General features: G+C 34.6%; 2 protein-coding genes across 3 annotated transcripts; one reads left to right on the top strand and one right to left on the bottom strand.

Annotated features, from left to right (window-relative positions):
• The first annotated feature begins 280 nt into the window (after positions 1–280).
• LOC102605009 (WD repeat-containing protein 76) lies at positions 281–3,824 on the top strand. Its single transcript, XM_006340472.2, has 5 exons — positions 281–603; positions 995–1,568; positions 2,142–2,548; positions 2,711–2,809; positions 3,253–3,824. The coding sequence occupies exons 1-5, from the start codon at positions 473–475 to the stop codon at positions 3,464–3,466; spliced, it is 1,425 nt and encodes a 474-aa protein (XP_006340534.1). The 5' UTR covers positions 281–472; the 3' UTR covers positions 3,467–3,824.
• Positions 3,825–6,233: 2,409 nt separating this feature from the next.
• On the bottom strand, positions 6,234–12,997 carry LOC102604464 (uncharacterized). 2 transcript variants are annotated; one of them, XM_006340471.2, is made up of 6 exons: positions 12,633–12,997; positions 11,798–11,901; positions 11,284–11,460; positions 9,471–9,752; positions 7,888–9,380; positions 6,234–6,592 (listed from the first exon to the last, which is right to left on the bottom strand). In XM_006340471.2, the coding sequence occupies exons 1-6, from the start codon at positions 12,773–12,775 to the stop codon at positions 6,443–6,445; spliced, it is 2,349 nt and encodes a 782-aa protein (XP_006340533.1). In that variant the 5' UTR covers positions 12,776–12,997; the 3' UTR covers positions 6,234–6,442. The 2 variants fall into 2 exon arrangements, with proteins under 2 accessions (XP_006340533.1, XP_006340532.1); XM_006340470.2 differs by having other exon boundaries at positions 7,888–9,752.
• Between the last annotated feature and the right edge of the window lie 8,337 nt (positions 12,998–21,334).

Genomic DNA, 21,334 nt, shown 5'->3' with positions numbered 1-21,334 from the left:
AACGTCTTCTTTTTTTTAAAAAAAAAATTACCACGTCAAATTAAGGGTAAATAAAATCTTTTTTGAATAGTAAAAATATGTAATAGATCATCATGATAGTTTAAACATATAAGTGACTTTTTCTGACAAATTCAAGGGTGACTTTATGACTTTTCTCATAAAAATAATCCATTACTAATATGAAAAGAGAAAGTATAAAGTATTGTGGTAATCCCAAAAAAATAATTTCATGAATACTTAAGGCTGGGATCCACCCTACTGATTACAGAATTCACAAGGGAGGAATAGTGGTTTGATTAATTAAGACTTTTCTTGGGGCATAGTGCCACAACTTAGAGAAAATCCATGGCAAGAAATGGACCACGTAGATTTAGAGATTATTTCCCGCCATTTTATTTGTGGCGGCAGCGTAAATATATAATGTTGCCTTTCCCAAAAAATAATTGTTGAATATTGAAGTTCCAAAATTGCAATGGCAGCGAGGAAATTGACGGATTACGAACGGCGGAGGATTGAGAATATAAAGCGCAATGAAGAAATGCTTGCCTCCCTTCAGATTCAGTCCCGAATTTCTCAACTTTCTGCAGTAACAAAGCGTCCAAGGTAGCCGTATTTTTTTGTTTCAAATCTCTTCTAAACCACTCTACTCTACTCTTTCAATACCTTCAGATCAGAAGCCGCCGGCCGGAGTTTGCTGATTCAATATATTTTTTTATTTTCCGGCAACAAGTTGAAATAATATGTTAAATGTTGTAGAATTATTCCCAAAATTATTGTTAAACTACAAATGAATTACCATCAGCAATTGAAAAGTGGATGGAAGGAATACCATGTTCATGGTTATCTGTCAGAGGAGTCAATATGTTGTTCTTGTGAATTTTGTACCCTTCTGAATGAGTTAAAAGCAAACATATGTGTAATATTAGTTTGTTTTAATGTATGAATAGTTTTATTTGTGAGTGCAAGTAAATTAGCCATTTGTTTGACATGGCAGAGCTCAAGGCAAATCATATCAGCGAAGTCCACAGAAGAAACAAAAGTCTAACTCACCGGTTGTGCTGCGACGGTCTCTCAGGAGTCAAGGTATTCCACCGGATTCTTCTACCGCCAGTGGGCCAAAAGATAATTTTGATGACAACTCACAACCTACAGACAGAAAGTCACCTTCAGAACCTATTCCCATAAGTATGAGAGATGCATATAATGGCGACATTGATATCCCAAATAAGAAATTGATTGAAACAATTAAGGGTTTTGACGATGAGAGCATGGATAAAAATTCTGTTTTAGGTGACAGGATAGAGAAAAGAAAGGCTTCTGGTACAGTTAATTTGGAATCATTGAGGTTGGAACCAGACAACATAGCACGGATTGTGCCAGGAAGAATATTAAATGTGCGTTTTTTTCCCACCAACAATGTTCGAATGGTTGCTGTAGGGAACAAATATGGCAATATAGGTTTCTGGAATGTTGATGCTCCACAGGAGGATGGAGATGTGATCTTTTTGTACCGTCCTCATTCGGGGCCAGTTTCAGGAATACTTGTGGACCCTTTTTCTGTGTCAAAGGTATGGTTAATTTTGTTTCAAGAGTGTTATAAACTGCTAGCAGTCATGTAATTTTCTTACTTGGATGGCCATTTCTTTCTAGATACAGTTATCTTTTTTGATGAAAAAAAGATAAAAGGAGTTTATTCTTTCCAGATACAGTGATTATAACATATGTGCTAACAAAAGTTGATACCTTTACTTCTTACATTGACCTTTTCTTTTCATATGGCTAGCCATATTTGGTGGACATGCTTTAGAAAGGAAACAAACTTAGAAAACTGCATCTGTGTTCAAACTGTATTTAGTACCTTTACAAGTTTCTGTTGGTATTCTATGATGTGGATTATGCAATAATGCATTTTACTTTTTTATTGCTCGTTTTTATATGATTATGTTTAATTGCTCTCTTGCTTTCCTGGATTATGCTAGGATGAGATTTTTAGAATGCTGACCAAATACTGTTAAGAGGAAAAATATGGAAAGAGATTCTTGACTAATAGGCATTTTGGTTTTACAGGTTTGGATAAGGCGTCATGAGTGACAAATAACTCTTGATATGTGTGTGAATTAATCTTGCCTTTCTTTTTGCAGATGATCACTTCTTGCTATGGTGGATTTATTAGGGTAATGGACATTGAAAAGGAAATGTTTGATTTGGCATATATGAGTGAACATCCCATATTTTCCATATCACAGAGACCACATGATATGAAGTCCATATATTATGGTGAAGGCAAGGGGGGACTTGGTATTTGGGATCTAAGGGCAGGAAAATCTTCAGCATTGTGGAATTTGCATGAAGATAGGATCAACACAATAGATTTTACCTCTGAAAACTGTAATATTATGGCTACTAGTTCTACAGATGGTAGTGCATGCATTTGGGATTTGAGAAAAGTTGGTGCACATAAACCAAAATCTTTACAAACTGTCTTCCACAAAAGAGCAGTACACTCGGCTTACTTTTCACATTCAGGAAGGTTTCTTGCCACAACAAGGTATTTACGTTGCCATTCTTATAGGTTATATTGTGGTTAGTTGAGAAAACTGAACGCTTTATATCATAAATTTTAAGCGCCTTACTTGATTACTTTTATCATCAGCTCTGTAGTAGATGTTAGCATGGCTAATTCTTTTTCTTGTTATTTCGGTTCGTGCAGTATTGATAATAATGTTGGTGTGTTGAGTGGCGCTAATTATGAAGATACATCTATGATCTCCCATTATAATCACACAAACAGATGGATTTCCTCATTCAGGTATAGCTAGTCCCTTAATAACAATTTTTTTTCATTTTAATTTATATGAGTTACATTACCGGCTCCCCTAAGCTTTAAATGTGGTGACGTTTTTTTTGTTACTGTGCAGAAGCTATTGTGCATAGTTATTCTACTTTTTGTATTGATGTGACATTGAGATAATTTGCTATAATGTATATCAATTCTTCTCCTTTGAGCATCTAGTTTATGGGACAGAATTACTAAAAGCTTATTCCTCCTTTTTGTGATAATACCTTGAGCATAAAAAAGATGTTTACTTGTGATCTGTTCAATTTTGTACTAGGTTAGATTAGGCAGTTGTTTGTGTGCATATTTCCAGAAGTTAATATGGCCAATATTTACACTAGACTTGTCACTTGTGCATGCTTAGTCATCATAGACTAACAACATTATTTTCTGTATATGTTTACTTGGGGAAGCAGAGGAATATGGGGTTGGGATGATTCCTACATCTACATTGGTAATATGGAAAGAGGAGTTGATGTAATCTCAGTAGCTGACAAGAAACTTGATTTTACCTTAAGAAGCGAGCACATGACTGCTATTCCATGCCGTTTTGACGCACATCAAAAAGAGGTTGGAATGCTTGCAGGGGCTACAAGTGGTGGGCAGGTATATATCTGGACAGCATCTTAAGTTGGTGCCAATAGATCCTAGCCAAATTGTGATCATGGAGGCAGAGCTGGATTTTCCCGTCTGGCTAATGTTTTTGTGAAAGGACAAGAAATGATTTACCTTTAGGTTTTTGTGGAATCTTGTTGTTGTTCACTGTTTAATAACTGTTAATTATGTAACTTAAGCAGTTTTTAGTGTATTGACCAAATCATCATTGGTCATATTTTCTTGGTTTGCAATTACCTGGTGTTTCCAAGACTATCTTTAAAGCTATATTCAGCACCACTTACCCAAAACCCTTGTGTTGAATGTTGGGACTCTGAAACCCTTTTACACACTATATGTGTTATTGGAAGGCTTTTATCAGTTGACAACACTACGGTTATCTTGCTTCCTCTTTCAAGTGAACATATTGTACTACATGGAAGTAGTGTAGACACTGATTGGAAAGTTAAGATCCATTTCTAGTATTATAATGGTATTAAGGCTCTGCTCAGATTAAGTTGAGTTAAGATTTTGACCTCAATGAGTATTCTTTTCAAATTTACAGTGTTACACAAATACTATGTATATGGGTGTATTGTATATATAAGATGACGAGTATATATGCGGATAACAAGTGAATATACATGGGGTGTAGGGTAGTCACGTTGTATACCTTGTTAATTGTCGTAGCATCAGTATCTGTGCATTTATCATTATAGATTTCATGTATGTCTAATTACGTGGTTTAACTGTTAAGTCATGCATTGTATATATTTAATTGTTGTAGCATTACTATCTCACATGATATATTTCTCTTTTTGACATTTGTACCCTTGGATCTTTTGTCACTCATGACTTGTGATACAATAGGTATTGGATTATGGTTTAAACTTGTGCTATATTTCTCATACTTTATTATCCTATTAGACCTTCTTAACGTTTCTTGTGTTTATATTTCATCGAACTGTTGACCCGACATGAGAATGGTTAGATGTCATCACGGCTAAGGTAAAATTGGGTTGCCACACATTGAGACTAATATGTTTCCTTCTGTGTCTGATGATTGGGAAAAGTTAATAAAAGAAACATGTTTGCTTACAATTCCCTTAGTGGCACTGTTGAAGTTGAATGACAGCCAATGGACTCAACGACAAAGCTAGAAATTTTGTTAAAGGTATTCAAGTGACCTTTGGGTCTATGTAGCAATGCCACAGAATTCAGGGTATGCGATAAAAGTAGTGTCAACTTGCTGGATATGAATAATTTCTCAGCATTTTTGGCTGCCACAGAGGTGAAAGTTGAAGTAAAGTGGCATTAGTGAAGCAGATACGCCATGAAAAGCATTGCAGAGCATTATTGTCGTCCACACTGTCACTGGATGAAGAAAATTGGTCAACTAAAAAAGGCCAAACCCATCGGTAGCCCCCTAAATTTGGCACAAAATTTCACTTAGACACTTCAACTAGCTAATGTTCATTTTAGACACCTCAGGTAGGTAGGATTCCACTGTGTCATTTTGATACTTTTCGCTGACATGACATGGTAAGTGTAATGCACCCAAAATCAGCGCGTGAAGGGGCTCTTTTTCAGGACAAAAAAATAATATTTAAAAGGTCAAAACTATTCTTCTTCCTCATTCTCTCCTCCACCACACACCATCCATTCACTACCGCTGCCACCATCGCTATTAATACAATCAAATTGTTTTTTTTATTTTTTCAGTTCCGAAAATCACCACAACCATCGTCATCTTCTCATTCTTATTCTTTAGATCCAACAATTACAACTTTTATTGCAATCTTTCAAGTTCAGTGCTACACACCATTGTACGTCTATCACACCCATCAAGTTCATATATGAAGATATTCATTCTAAACGGGAGGGACTACAACATACAAATAATACATGGCATTCGTATATGTGCTCCTTTTATAGTTTTATTCCTTTTGAGGCATTGTAATATTAGATACACAATTAAAAAGCATGAAATTGATAATATACAAATTAAATCTACAACAAAAAAAAATGGAAATCTGAATTTAATAAAAATACCAAAAAGAAAAAAAAGTAAAAGAAGAAATTAGGGGTAAAAAGGAGGCACCGGAAAAGTTTGGAAGACTGAGGAAGAAGGGGTGGGATAGTTTGGTGGGGTTTTAGAAACTAAATGCTTTTATTTACTAAGTATTATTTTTGGCTGAAAATTAAGTTTTCCTTATAATGTATTTTTAAAGTATTATTTTGTACTTAAATATCATGTGTCTTTCCTTAATTAGCCATTATATTATATTATTCGCGAGTATGTTACACGCACATTGTAATTTTAGTGGATTGTCAAAAAAGTGTCAAACTGACACAATGGGATCCTACATGAGGTGTCTAAAATGAACATCGTCCAGTTGAGGTGTCTAAGTGAAACTTCGTGCCAAATTTAGGGGGCCACCGATGGGTTTGGCCTTTAATAAGTCGGACTTGGAATTTCCAGAATCATACAAATTTCATTGCCATTCACCTATGCTAACTATTAAGACTTCAGAGAGATGCAACACAACACAAAATCATATACGGAAGAGAACTGAGATCATACGAGGTGTGAAAATATTGGAAACAAAGACTGGTTAAAGACGTGCCAGCGCTTGTTTACCACTGCTGGGTCTCAGGGTGTTAGGAGATACAGTTGGAACATTAATGGGGGTAATAGGTCCTGCAAAGTTTAAGGGGTTGTTTGGTTGGAAACAAGCTATATTATCCCAGGATAAGTTATTCCACCATGAGGTATCCCATCACTAAGGTATAAATTATGAGATAAATAATCAACTGTCTAATATCTCCGACCAAACGCAGGATAAAATGTATCCCTAGGGTTATTATACCTTATAACTCACAAGTCACACCAAACGACTCCTAAGTGTATAGTTGGGATATGGGAACAAGTTTAGAGAGGCACTGAAGCATTATAAAAAAAATTACACTAATAATATTAACATATATACATTTTGGACAGACTATTCCCTCCTACATCTCTGATAAGAGGTTGCTGATTTTCCGAAGCTCCTCAAGAGCTGTCATGGCTGTTCCTTGACTTTGACCAGCCAAATCATTCTTAGAGACGTGTTTGAAGGTCCCAACATGACCCTGATCTTGCAGGAACTCAGACTCGATCACCTGGAAAAAAGAACAGCAATAAATGAATGAAAAATAGACCAAATAAACTATTGAACCAGGTTTCCGCTATTAGACTGAATACAATAATCTTTTAAGTAGGAACAGGAACCAAGTCAATGCGCTGCAGGTCTTGCAAACAATTGAAAATTGAAATCACAAAAACATTTAAACTGGCCAAGAAATTTATCATAACTATTTCCATACATTTGGACTAGTTCATCCACAAAGACAACTACATATAGAGTGCATGTGTTTGCTTCCTTGTGCATGTTCCACTAACTTTGCAAAATATAAAATAATAATCCAGTTCTAATCTTTTTTTTTTTTTAAAAACACGGTTAATGAGTTTTATCCCATTGACTATTTTATTATTAAAGCAATAAACGAAAGGTCTGTACAATCCAGTACTAATTGTATTACACAACCAATCTAGTTCTATCTGATAGATAACCAGAGTGCAAATACATATCAAGCCCATTAATATATCACATCGCTCCTATCCCTTTGAAAAGCTTGCTATATGGATTTGAAAAGCTTGCTATATGGAGGTGCCGGACAAAATTCTTTTGTGAAACAAATAGGCATGCATGCCTCATTGATATTGAGTTTGCAGGTCCATCTCTAAATTTCTATTTTTTAGAAGCAAAATCAATAATCAGATAGAATCTTAAAACATCTTTACTTCACAAAAAGGAAAATATAAAGGGAAATGGAGAAGATAAAAGAACACAGAGATCAGATGAAATACACAAATTTGGAAAGATGAAGTCTGACTAAAATACAAGAAATTAGTAAAATTCCTATACAGATAAATTATATAATTCGTTCAACTTCGTAATTGAAGCTCCAGAATGTCTTGAGAAAATTATAAGAGCTAAATCCACATAGGTAACTTTATTAAATTTTGTTAAGAATGTTCCACAAAATTAGAGAGTGCTAACCATCGAAAGGATGGATAAATTATTTATTAACTAAAGGTGTGTTCAGTATGGAGGAAAACATGTTTTCCATTTTCCCCATATTTGATTGGTCAAAATTTTTGGAGAACATTTTCTCTAGGAAAACAAGTTCCTTAAAAATTACTTCTCAAGGGAGATGTTCTAGAACCAAATAAGAGGAATTGAGTGACTTATATGAGACTAGTATATACAAAAATAACAACTTCACTTGAATCCCAAGCTAGTGGAGGTCAACTGAATGAATCTTGATGATTCATTTTGCTCTATTTGGAATCATTTTATTCCAATATTCAATAAGATAACTACATATAAAGTAACAAAGTAAAGCACTCTAACCTGGATATTCTCGTGCATAGACTGTCCAAGATTTCTCAATGTAGCTATAAGATTCTGGTCTACAGTTTTCTCTTTGATTACTTTATAGTTTTGAGATGCATCAGCTGTAGAAGAATCAGCTGGAGTGGTCAGATTATTCCCACCATTGCAAGCTTTTATGGAATCACACAGACCACTTCTTTCAGACGTTTCCTCATCAGCATTTCGTCCAAATTTCCATAACCTCTGAAATTTACCAGAAACAGATCTCCGCTCCTTCAAGCCTGTTGTACATTTACCTCCAGAGGCATCGTTAGGTTCAGATTTTAAACAGGCCTGCTGTGGTGGATCCAAAATTTGGGGAGGTGAGTTTCCCAGATTGGTTCCAGACACCTCACCTCTATTGGCATCAACATTAGTTTCATCTGCATATGAGTTTGATGCAACACTACTCTCGGATCTATTTTCAGGATCACCAGCATGTATAGGACTTGGGGGATCTGAGAAAATAGAAGCATTCTGTACACTAGCAGCATTTCTGCTTGACCACGTTTTCTCAGGTGCGCAAGTCAAATCATCTCTATTGTCACCATCTTGTACATTTACCTCAACTGGATTTTTCTCCGGTACATTATCATCACCAATATGATTATTTACATTTTCATCCAAACAAAGTTGCTGAGGCAAATCTTTCAATAAATTTTTCCTAACCAATAACTTGGGACCTTTTCTTCCATTATTAACCTTAGATGGCGATGGAACAGACTCGGTTCTACTAAGATGCAATCTGAATTTCTCAGACCAACCTTTTCTTTGCTTTGAAGTTTGTTTCTGTATGCAATTTTGCTTGTGCTCTTCTTCTTTGTGTACAACTCTCCACTTTTCTTCCCAATAGCTTTCTGGTACCAAATATAGAGGAGTCCTTTGGGAGCTTAAATCAATTGAATGGCTATGACCTCTCACAACTTTTGACTTACTTCTACCATAGTCTCCACCTTGGCCAACTAAGGGAGTTGAATTGTTGGCCTCCATTGCCAAAGACTGCATGGATTTTGCCTTTTCTATCAGTTTTTCTACAATTGCGTCATCTGGAAAATTTAGCAATCTTTGAAGGCACACAGTAGCATTTTCAGTGGCAAGTAGTGAAGGTCTCAAGTGAAGTATCATAGTAACTGCATAAGCTGAGATGAATGCTCCTCTGTTTGAATTCAAGACACTGCAGCTGGACTCAGCAGCAATTTCAGAAGATTTCACCAACTTCTTGTTTTCACATGCAAATATTTCATCCCAGATTATCAATAGGTCTTCAAGTGCAAATTCACGCCCAAATAGTACTCGTAACCAACGAAGTGCAAAGTACTGTGGTTCAACCCCTAGCTCGACAAGGTGGCTGTGGAGAGAGGAATCAATAAGTGAAAGCAAATGGTAAAGTGCTGCTGAAGCTTCAATGACAGGGGGAAGGCCAGCATGAGGAGTACCATATGGTGAATGGGAGAAAAACTCTGCCATAGCAACTGCACCGCTAGCCCCATTCATCAAAGCATCAAACATACAGTATGCATCATGTTCCATAAACTTCTCAGACAAAAGAATACCAAGCTCACCTTCAGTACCGTAAGCATCACTCAGCAAAACAATGCATTGTATCTTGGGATCTAGTTCAGTTAAACTAGTAATTTTCAGTGGACTGCTTTCAGATCTATTTTCTTCTTCCTCAGATTCTGAAAATTTTCGGAAATCAAATTTATATGTAAAATCATTTTCATGAAATGAAAAACCATCAAATTTGTCAGCAAAATGATCTTCATAAAGATTCCTCACTTCAGTAAGCTGCTCAATATCGGCTTGAAGAACATAGAGAAGTGGGGCCAACAGTTCATGCATCCCTGCAAACCAAAAGCAGAATGCTTTATCATCTTACTCAGAGGACTATAAAAGATCAATTATCACAAGAATAGAAGGCACATGAGTCATGACATATATACCTTCTTTCCCCCCCAAAAAAAAGAAAAAAAAAGACACATGGCATGGTCGCTAATGTGGACTCCAAGGTTATGTTAGATTAAGCAGATCGAAGCGAGTAGAAAAAGAGGGGAGCTTTTTCAGTGTCAGCGCTTAAAAGGTGAAGGGATCCGCCAAAGTGTTTTCTCTATCACGAGGCAAGGAGTATGTCTCAAGACGCGGAGTGTAAGCCCCATGAAACTATTTCTTTTTGCCTATTTCAAACAGAAAAATGCACATATATAAAAGATTAAAGGAGCCATTCTCTCAAAAGTTTTACTTGTGCACGTGTACATAAGAGGTTTTTAATATTTGACACATGATTGCTAGGGTTTGAATACTATTTATAGAATTATATTTTGGTTCAATATCTATGTTCATTTTATTTTTAACAAGAAGATTCTTGTTCAATTTTTTTTTGTTTAGAATGGCACCTAAGCCCATTTTCATCTACAACCATCAATTGTCCGTTTATTGATTTTTTATTTTAAAAAGTCTTTACATGTAAGGAATAGTACCCAATGAGAAGAGAAGATAAATAATTCATTTCATCTACCAGCGTCATTATTAGTATTTTCTAGAATTTACTCTTTTAAATCTTCAGAGAATGTTCTATCGTCAACTCTGAATCAGCTAATTTCCGCCCCACCCCAACACGACTACTTCTTCTTCTTGGGCGACCTTGCACTTCAAGTTCTCATCTTTGTCTCTCTTGTTTTCTTTCCCACCAGTAACTAGAATTAGAATTATAGTGGATTACAAACTAAAGATACTGAACCTTCAATCCGAGATGGTTAATGGAGAAACAATATTTAGAAGGTTAATGTTCAGTAAATTTTATGGAAGATTAAGTTGGAGGCTGAAAATACTGAGATTTATGATTTCATTTGTCTTATTTGTGATGTGAATTGGAGAATCCCCTCTGGCCTCGCCAAAAACTTGGGATGTTCCTCCAGCGAACCTTGCGAACTCCAGCAGTATGTTTTATGTCCCTCACCCAAAGAAGCACCCGGGAAAAAGCTTTAAAAACAGAGGTTAGAGCGAAGCAATCACTTTAAGACAAAATGGGCTATTAGGCATCACACGGTGCTACACAAAATGTAAATTAAAGGGAGCAGCACACAACATAGAACATTGGATAAAGACACACCATAAAGGATGTCACTTTTTCTTTTTCCTATCTGTGACAAACTAATAGAGAACAGAGTCTTGATTGATAATGGGAAATTTTGTGTATGGGCTAAGATTTAGAACATGCATGTTATTTGAAAGACTTTGATCTCCATTGACTAATTACAACACAATTTTTTTAAGCAACTTATCAAAAAGATTCTTTCATGCACGACAACAGAAACAAGTAAAGGCACCTAATCAAAAGGAAACAGAGCTACAAACGGCAGGAAATACTATATTCACCTTGCCTGTAGCCGAACTCTGGATGTCCAAGGCACCAAAGCAACAATATTCTTCTCAATGTGGCTTGACAACCAGGTGTTTGAAAGTAGCTACCATGCTCAGGATATAGACGAGAGAGATCCTGATCAACCATTCTCTCCAATTCAGCATTCCTGAAGAAGCGACTCCACATGCTATCTGCAGGAAAAACCCACAATTAGTGCATATGTCACCACAAGCTACTGACTCACCAAAGTGTCTTTTCCCAAATGGCAGAAGTAGAGCTGATTGAATTCTAAACCAAGGAACCGAAATAGGACGGATTAATTGAGAAGCAGGATTTAGAAACAAAGCTCAATGGAAGAACCATTTCAAGTTGCAGTAGTGAATAAAAATGTCCAAAGGGATGATAAGATTAAAGATTATTCTAGTAAAAAAATAAGATACAGGTAAAATGCAGAAAGGTGCTCAAACTGAATTATTTTCATCATGGACATATGGAAAAGGGAGAAGATCACTTTATAAGGTGTGTTACCTGGATTTTGTGAGAGTGGATTGTCCATGACAAAATCAGGAGAATTACTTCCATCTTTCGGAACATGTGGATCAATTAGAAGCTGCCGCCTCAAAGAAGCATACCTGAAGTATAGCAAAAACAACACCTTAAAAGATGCATAAGCTAATCTTTATAACCAGAATGCTTCATGTAACAAAATTAAAAACATATGCTGGGATACCCATTAGAACAAAATTTAGAATAAGCAACATGCTCAAACAGACTACATCAGTAGATTTTGTTTTGTCACTGAACTTGATGCCGAAAATTCCAAATCTGTAAACAATACCTATCACCAAGATATACTAGAGAAAAACGAGCTTTCTCAGCTGAAGTTTTATGGAAATGAGCAACTCGGCAACCTAACATGTGAAACAGCATTACTTATCTGTGGTTGTTAAGTCACCTAACACCTAACTTAGCACAATCTGATTTAGGGAAAGACCCAAAAACACATGACTGTTAAGTTTTTTTTCCATTTAAGGTAAGGAAGCAACACATGGCTGTTCAGTATTACCAAAATATCAATAAATGAAACAATTACACAATTTTTGAAGATTATTACAGTTTATATTTTACAATATGGTTTTTATTTCAACTTCAAACTTGAAATAGAGAAATTGAAGTTTGAGGAGTAATTCGAGTGAAATAATCCAAACACCCTTTTTGTACTCTAAACTTCAAATAATCTTTTCTTTTAACCTTCAACCAAATCACATCCAAACTAACGCGGACGCCTACTCAGGAAACAAAGAAGAGGAAAAAACATAAACTGACCGGATTAAGAAAATTGCAAAGTTTTCAATTTTTATACCTCCTACGGCAATCGGCTGTGACGCGGCGAAGATCATGGATGGATGAATCGAGGGAAGAAGGCAAAATACCCAAATCAATACGCCATTGCACCCCCCTCAGATCTCCAAAACGTCGAGCTTCTTGAGGCAATGTAGTCGACATAGCTTCCTTCCCCCTTCTTCTATATCAAAGATGCAGTAACCAGAATCAAACTACATATCCATTTGCTCAAGACCCTCATTGATTTGCCAAGGTAAATTGAAAAAGAAACAAGGAAATGTGTGAAGGAAAAGATAATATGTGAAGCAGAAAGGCAGAAAAGCAAAGAAACAGCAGATGACATTGGGAGAAAAAAATAATGTGCTTGCCGGGGCAGAAGCAAACTTCCTTGAATAATTTTGTTTTCTTTTTTAAGAAAAATGCCAAAATAGTCCCATATTTTCCAATTTGGGTTTAAAATAAGATAAAATCCTATTTCTTTTGCCAACTTTCTTGAATTGTATTTTCTTTTTCTTTCTTTTTTTGCTGGCATCAACTTATTTTTTTCAAACATTGGATGTGTGTAACAAAATAGTAGAAGCTTACTTCCACAAAGAGTTGAAAGTTAAGATGGGATGAATTAAAAAACTCTTCCTTAGTCGATTTTTCTACGGGTTAGTATGATAGACGATAAGCAAATATAAAGCACGAAAGTAAATGATAAAGAGTGGTTCCTAATCCAGTCCCCTTGCATTATAAGGGTTTTCTTTAGAGCTTCTCGTAGACTTGTGGTTACAATATTTGTGGTTCTTGACTTCTATTAGATTTACTTTATAGACATAACCTCTATTTGTACAAGTCACATTTATCTCTTCTTTCTCCTTTCTTCCCCATTACAATTGTGGACTGACAGAGTACAATGTTTTATGAAGGATAAAAGAAAGATAGTACATAAGTTCAAGTGAAATGCGCAAACTTCTTATAATTGTTTTATACTCCAAAAGGAAAATCCAAATGTGTTTCATTCAATCAATAATTTGTAATGATTCCTTGATTGAGAATAATTGCAGATTGCATGTCCATATCAAATATGTTCATGCGTGCAATAAAGATTTTTCTTTTCTTGATATTCTAGTTAAATTTTCTCTCATATCTTCTTCTTTTCCGTTGTGGCATTTCCTTTCTTGTGTTTTGATTTTATGATCGTCTCCTCTAATCTTGGTTTGCGGATTGGTGAAATCAGAATGATTTCTTCCTTGATTATTCCTTGCTTTTATCATGATTTACTCATCTGGATGGATGAGTTGATCTTTGACTAATTTGATTAGTCCATGATTTACTTCCCTGATTAGGTTTCTATTATTTTTGATTTATTTTCTTTCCTTTGTAATCGTTGTTGTAACTGACGTGCTTCTTATCCTTTTGAATCATCCTTGTATCTTGCGTTCTTCTTTTCCTGTGGGGACATTTTAGGTTAATAGTCGTTATTAAAACTAATATGAATCACATAGGGTTAACAATCTCCCCTTTTTTATAGTGATAATTAATACATAAATGAAAGAGACTAAAGCTCTGGAGAGACAATTCTTTTTAAGTGTGAAGCTCCCCTTTTCTATAATTTGATCTGAATTTGTGCTAGATTTCTCCCTCTTTGGCATGATAAAAAAAACATATACAAAGAGAATAGAAACACACATAAACCTATTAAGAAAAACATAGATAATATGTAGATAGTAGGTTAAATAGGCAAAATGAGAAAGTAGCAGAGCAGTTTAAGAGGACATATAAACTCCGAATTATAGAGTAAAAAACATGGAGACAGACCCAAAGAGAATATTGTCTTAAATGGACAAAAAAATAAAGAATGAAGAAGATTAACGATCATCGGGGAAGTAATGAAGAGTGCTGAGAACATTTCTACAAAAGGTATTGTAGGAACGCTCCACATTTTTTGAGAAGTCGGAGTAGGAAGTCTGGATAGAAACAACAAGCTTAGTGTTGGAGGATATATCTCCGACTTTGAGGGAGTCAACTTGTTTAATCAGCCTTTTCATAGTGGAGACCCTTTCTTGTTTCAACACATCCATGGTATGTGAAGCTTTCCTACATCAATGCTGGTCTCATTATGTAATACCCCAAAAGTTGAAAAGACAAAAGAAAAAGGGAAATGGAAAAAATCTGACTGAAACAAGTTTCTACGAGTTCAAACTACAGACCGTATGAAGGGAGTCGTAGACTTGGAGATAAATTTTTGAAAAATTAAGTTTCTGAAATTAGATCTACAGACGAACAAGATGAATCGTAGGAAGTTTGACGAGTATTGATTTAGAGATTTGTTTTAGGACCTCAATTCTAGGGAAGGTTTTGACGTGTCGTCATTAGTTCTACGGATCGTAGAAAGGTTCCAGATTTGGTGAAATTTTAGAGTGAAAGTTGAGTTCAACGGATAGAGTCTACGAACCTAAGAATTTTGATGGACCGTAGAATGGTCTCGTGGGAAATAATTGAATATTTGAGTTTTTGAAGTTGGTTTTACAGTTGACCAGGACGGACCGTAGAAATTTCTACGGACTGTAGGTCACAATCGTAGGTTTGTCCGACAGTTATTCTAAAAAGGTATTTGGGTCTTTTCCTATGTAGTTAATGCCTATACTACATTGTTTTTACCCTAATTCTAAGCCCTATAACTACCTTTCACCCTTAAAAATTTCTCTATCTCCCTCATTCAATCAAATTCATAAATTCTCTCCAAGGTTTTCTCCAAAATTCTCTCTCTAGATCAAGGAAGAAGAAGTTAGGGTTCTTCAAGTTCAAGTATCGTTTCTTCATCATTGGTTAGGGCTTCATCCATTCACCCATTGAGTCCCTAAAGATTCTTCAATTCTCCAATTTAATTTCAATTCAATTGGTTAGGTTTTCATCCAATTCCTCATGGGTTCTATGTGTATGGATTCAATTATTTGATTTTGATCATAATATGATTAGTTAGATTTAGTGCCGGTAAAATGAGCACATGTCCAACCCGCCCATATCCTGGCAAAATGAGCCCATATTTTGGTAACCCGTCCAATCCGTTCATATTTTAATGGGTTGGGTGAGTGTTTTTTTATATGGGTAAAATATGGGTTGATACCCATATTCAACCCATACAAATATGGGTAAAATATGGATTAGCCAAATGGGTTAAGCTTCTAAGTTTTATTCACTCAAAATTCATGATATCTCTAAAAATATTGTAACTTCTCTTCCTTTTTATGTTCTTCTATAGAACTAATTATTTTTCTCTATAATTGAAAAGGTGCAGTCTTTGGCCCTCCAAAAATATATATTTTAAATGTACTTTTGTTAATTATAATTTTATTTTTTTTATTTGTTTAATTTTATATTGGATAATAAATAATAGTGTAAAATAAGCAAATAATGTATTAGTATTGACATTGCTTAAAGTACATTAAGCATGCTTTAGTCCTAAAATGCAAATATTCATTTACTTTGAAATTAAAAATATTTTCCCCTTGCTATTACATAAATTTATTTTATAATGAAAAGTTACAGGATTATTTTTTTTACTTTTATGATACAATAAAACTAAATAAAGTATTTTCAACATTTTTCATCTAAAAAAAGACTAAAATATTTTCTCCATGTTGAATTCTAAAGTAGAGTACTATTTACTCATGAAAATATGGGTAAATATGGGTAAACTAGTATTTTACCCAACTCATTTGTTATCCAATCCATGTTTACCCATATCAAATATGGACGAGTTGAATTATTACCCATTTTATGTTGGCCCATCTTCAACCCGCCGAATTTTGACTCAACCCGCCCATTTGTCACCACTAGTTAGATTCAATTATATGTTTTCCAATCAATTCCATATGAACCCATGCATTGATCATGATTTTGACTATGGACTTTAATTTACATGAATTTATTAAAAAGCACTCTGACATCTGTCGAAGCCAGCCTGTGGTAAGAGTTGGGCAGAGGTAGCCCTCAATCACTTACTAACTTACTCGGTAAATTAGCTAGCAAGAGGCCAATCCTCTGGAATTTTATTTCCAAGATAAACCATTCGAATGCTACTAAACGACAAGAATAGTCTATTTGAACAGGGCACATGCATCACACATAAGGAAGACGCCGAAAGACTTACAATGAATTTGAAGTCTACCGAAAGCCCTTGGTACTTGTCTGATCAATCACACTGATAGCTTCAATAGTTCACTGAAATTTATGTGAATGATCGTGACAGCTCTTCAAATCCTATTCAGTCTGATTAGATATGTCACTAAATGATCTTTTCATAAAACTTATGCATGATTTATGAAAAGAAATGATTTATGATCTACGTTGATTTAAGATAAGTATCAATGAATTGTGAAAGGTTTTCTCTCATGCTTAAGGGATCATGACTTGATGAAAAGTTTTCTCACTTAGACTTGATTCAAGATTTAACGAGCTACTCTATGATGTTTAAACTTGGATTAGTATTTGAATTTGTCACGACTCAAAGTACACCTTAGACGTGACATGACGTATAAGACCCCGAGAGGCCCTACACAAGCCACTTAGCATACATCATATAAGATAATAGAATTAAAGAGTTCAAAAGACAGTTTATATCATAGATGTTTGACAGAAAACGAAGAGGAAGTCTAACATTGTCTCAAGGCCATCTAGTACATCAAGAGTGATTGGAACGTAACCCATACATCACATACAATATGTAAAAGTAAAGACAATAAGAAATAAAAGGTTCGAAATAGAATTAAAGAGTTCAAAAGACAGTTTATATCATAGATGTTTGACAAGAAAACGAAGAGGAAGTCTAACATTGTCTCAAGGCCATCTAGTACATCAAGAGTGATTGGAACGTAACCCATACATCACATACAATATGTAAAAGTAAAGACAATAAGAAATAAAAGGTTCGATCCTCGGAACATGAGGACTCACCAATCTTCAAAAGCTACTAATGTGATCGCTAGCCACGAGGATGTGGAATAGGAGCGTCGGACCCTACATTAGTGAAACACTGTAGGAAAGAGTATGCGTTAGTACAAAGACTGTACCAAGTATGATAGTAATGCGTAAGAAGTTATGATAGCAATGCATAAAAAGTTATGCAATCATGCTAGAAAAGACTTTTGAGTTGTATTTTTATACATTTTGAGTTGATATCTACTGTTTTAAAAGCTTTTATTGTTGCATCTCTTATTATTGCTTTCATATTGGAGTTGAGTTGAGGTGAGTATTGTCTCCCCGTGTTATCAGTTCAATTATCTATGTTTCACTTTCCCCTGCATGCTCGTACATTCAATGTACTGACGTCATTCGACCTGCATTTTCAGTCTAGGGTTTCAAGGATTCTAATCAAGTTCTTCTTCAAGATTCTTCAAGAACCTTGTTCTTCCAGGTATGTAAGGCTATCATAGTGTTGGACTAGTTCGTCCTCACGCCCTACATCTACTTTCAAATTAGTAAAAGAGAAATCTAGGATTCTACCCCTAGATTTGAGTATTCTTGAGATAAATTGATTTTGAGTTCTTGAATTCCTGGTTCTTTTGAAATTCTATTCCTAAGTATTGAGTTTCTATTTTTTTATTGAGATCCTTGAGTTGATTTGTTCATGTCTATAATTCAGCATGAACCCTATTTTGAGTTATAAATCTTGAGAAGTATTTTCAAAGCCAACACTTGAATTTTAAACTGAGTTTTGAGGAAGTAAAGATGAGTTTTGAGAAAAAACTTTAAAGGTTCTATTTCATAAAGACTTAAGAGTTTATAATGCTATTTTATTTATACATATACATATACATATACATATGTACCTATGTTAATTATTAGACTTGAAAGATAAGTTCATAAGTGCATGTTTTCAAGAAGGTAAACACGTATCATGTTTTGAAAAGTATTTCAAGTAATGGAAGAAGCCCATTCTTTGTAATGGATGAATTGAGCACAAAATTATATTAATTATTTTGAGAATAGTATCGAGCACCGAGTTGGGTTAGAGTCTTTTATAATTTGGAAGTCTCATAGGATAGGATAGCATTGATTCACTACTAAAAAACTGTCAAAAAGCGATGGACGAAAAAGCGACGTACGGTGTCGCTTTTTGAAGCGACACCAATTACCACACCGTCCATCACTTTTAAATAAAAAAAATTATTTTTTAAATTATTTTACAAAAAGCGATGGACAGCATCTCTTAGTCCATCGCTTTTTTTGCGTCAAATATATATAATCAATAATTAATTATTTTATATAGGTAGCGATGCAGTCCATCACTTTTTATTAAAAATAATTATTTCTAAATTTAAAAAAAGCCACGCCGTCCGTCACTTTTTATTAATTTTTAATTGTTCAATTATTTTTTAAAGAAGCGACGGACGGCATCTTTATGTCCGTCGCTTCTTGGTCAAAATATATGGTCAAATATTTTAAGAAAGTGGCGGACAATGTCACTTAGTCCGTCGTTTTTTGGTCAAAATGTTGGTCAACCATTTTTAAAAAAAAGCGACAGACAAAGAGATGATGCCCGTCGCTTTCTTTAAAATATCTGCATATACCAGACACGATTTTCCCCATTTTCCTTCTCTTCCTTCTCTCTAAAATCGCTGCCGACGCCACTGTTGCTACTGTCCCCGTTGCTGTTGCTGCCCTCCCTCTCCATTGTCTCTTTCTCCATTAATTTAAGGCTAGGGTTTCATCAAATTAGTTTTTAATATTTTTTTCAATTTGTGGTATGTTTGATTTTGTTAATTAGTTATTGAATTTGTATTTTATTGAATAATTGGTTGTGTTTGTTAGCAAATGAATTAGGTTTTTATTTATTTAAGTACTAGTTTGAATTTGTAAAAATCTTTTAATTTGATTGTGAATTGGGATTTTTTGTAAATTTGATGATTGTTAGTTAGTAAATTGTTAATTTGAAGTTAGAAGTTAGTATTGATGAAGTTTGAATATCATGAATATATATGATGAATGTTTGAATGCCATGAATGAATATATGAGAATTTTTTTGAATTAGAACTTGAATATATATATATATATAAAACTAATTGTTGGATTAGAAGTTTATATATTACTAATTTTATAGATTAGAGATATGAACTATATATATATATATATATATATATATATAATTATTAAGTAATTACTATAAATATATATTAACAAATAATTAATGTAGTAAAATTGTTATTAAATTTAATTTATAATATAATTGAATATCTATATTTTTGTAGATGGATCATCGTTTGTAGATGTATAATATGCATTATGAAACTGATGTTGGTTTGAAACCTGAGTTTATTGACGGTGTTAGAGATTTTATTGAACATATAATGACACTTGACATTTTCAAGAATAATGGATTGGTTAGGTGTCCTTGTAGTGCATGTAGGTGTTTAATTTTTTTTGAACCGGATACAATCATGGTTCATTTGTACCGTAATGGATTTAAGCCTAGATTTTTTGTATGGATTGATCATGGAGAAAGAGATGGATTGAATGATATATTTTATAATTCGATGCTTGTGGATGAATATAATATGCTTGCACCACATGGCCAAATTAGGATTGAACATGAAAGGGTTCATGAAATGATCAATGATGCTTTCAGGGTTCAAGGTGGGATGGAACCCGAACAATATTTTGATGAAGCTCCTAATGAAAAAGCAAGACGCTTCAATGATCAATTAGAAGAGTCTAGTCGTCCACTATGTGAAAGGAGTCTGCATACTGCCTTGTCAGTTGCGATTAGATTAATGAATATTAAATCATATTGGAATGTTCCTAATGCGGCTATGGACTCAATGGTTGATCTTTTGGGTGAACTAGTTAATCCGGAGTTTAACATACCTAAGAACTTCTATCAAGCAAATCGTTTGGTTTCCAAGTTAGGATTGATGTATGATAGAATTCATTTTTGTGTTAATGGTTGCATGTTATTTTACAAGACTGATAGTGAATTAGAAAATTGTAAGTTTTGTGGACATGCTCGTTATAAGAGGACTTCGGCTGGAAAGATGGTCCCAGTTAAGGCGATGCATTATCTACCTCTTATTCCTAGGTTAAAGAGGTTTTATGCATCAATGAGGTCTGCCCCACATATGAGATGACATCTTGAATATAGAAGGTCGCCGAGTGTCTTGTCTCATCCATCTGATGGTGAAGCATAGAAGCATTTTGATAATGTATATCCTGATTTTGCTAGTGAACCAAGAAATGCTAGATTGGGGTTGTGTGTAGATGGCTTCACACCATTCTCTAATGCTGCTTCACCTTATTCATGCTGGCCGATATTTCTTACTCCGTATAATCTTCCTTCTGAAATGTGCATGACCAGTCCCTACGTCTTCCTAAGTTGTGTTATTCCAGGTCCCGTAATAAAAAAAAATTGATTTATGTCTATCTACAATCATTGATAGATGAGCTCAAACAATTGTGGTTTGAAGGCGTTTTGACTTATGATATATCAACGAAGCAAAATTTTATCATGCATGCTTCTTTAATGTGGACTATTAATGATTTTCCTACATACGGAATGTTGTCTGGTTGGATGACAACTGGAAAGCTAGCATGTCCGTATTGCATGGAAAATAGTAAGGCATTCACTTTAAAGCATGGCAGAAAAAATACATGGTTTGATTGTCATCGCCAATTCTTGCCAATGGACCATGAGTTTAGAAAGATGAAAAATGCATTTAGGAAAAATAAGGTTGAAAGTGA

Source organism: Solanum tuberosum, unplaced genomic scaffold (genome assembly GCF_000226075.1).
Source record: "Solanum tuberosum cultivar DM 1-3 516 R44 unplaced genomic scaffold, SolTub_3.0 scf00019, whole genome shotgun sequence".
Classification (NCBI taxonomy): Eukaryota; Viridiplantae; Streptophyta; class Magnoliopsida; order Solanales; family Solanaceae; genus Solanum; species Solanum tuberosum.
The sequence above is the reverse complement of the archived record's forward strand: the minus strand, read 5'-3'. Positions and strand labels throughout refer to the sequence as shown.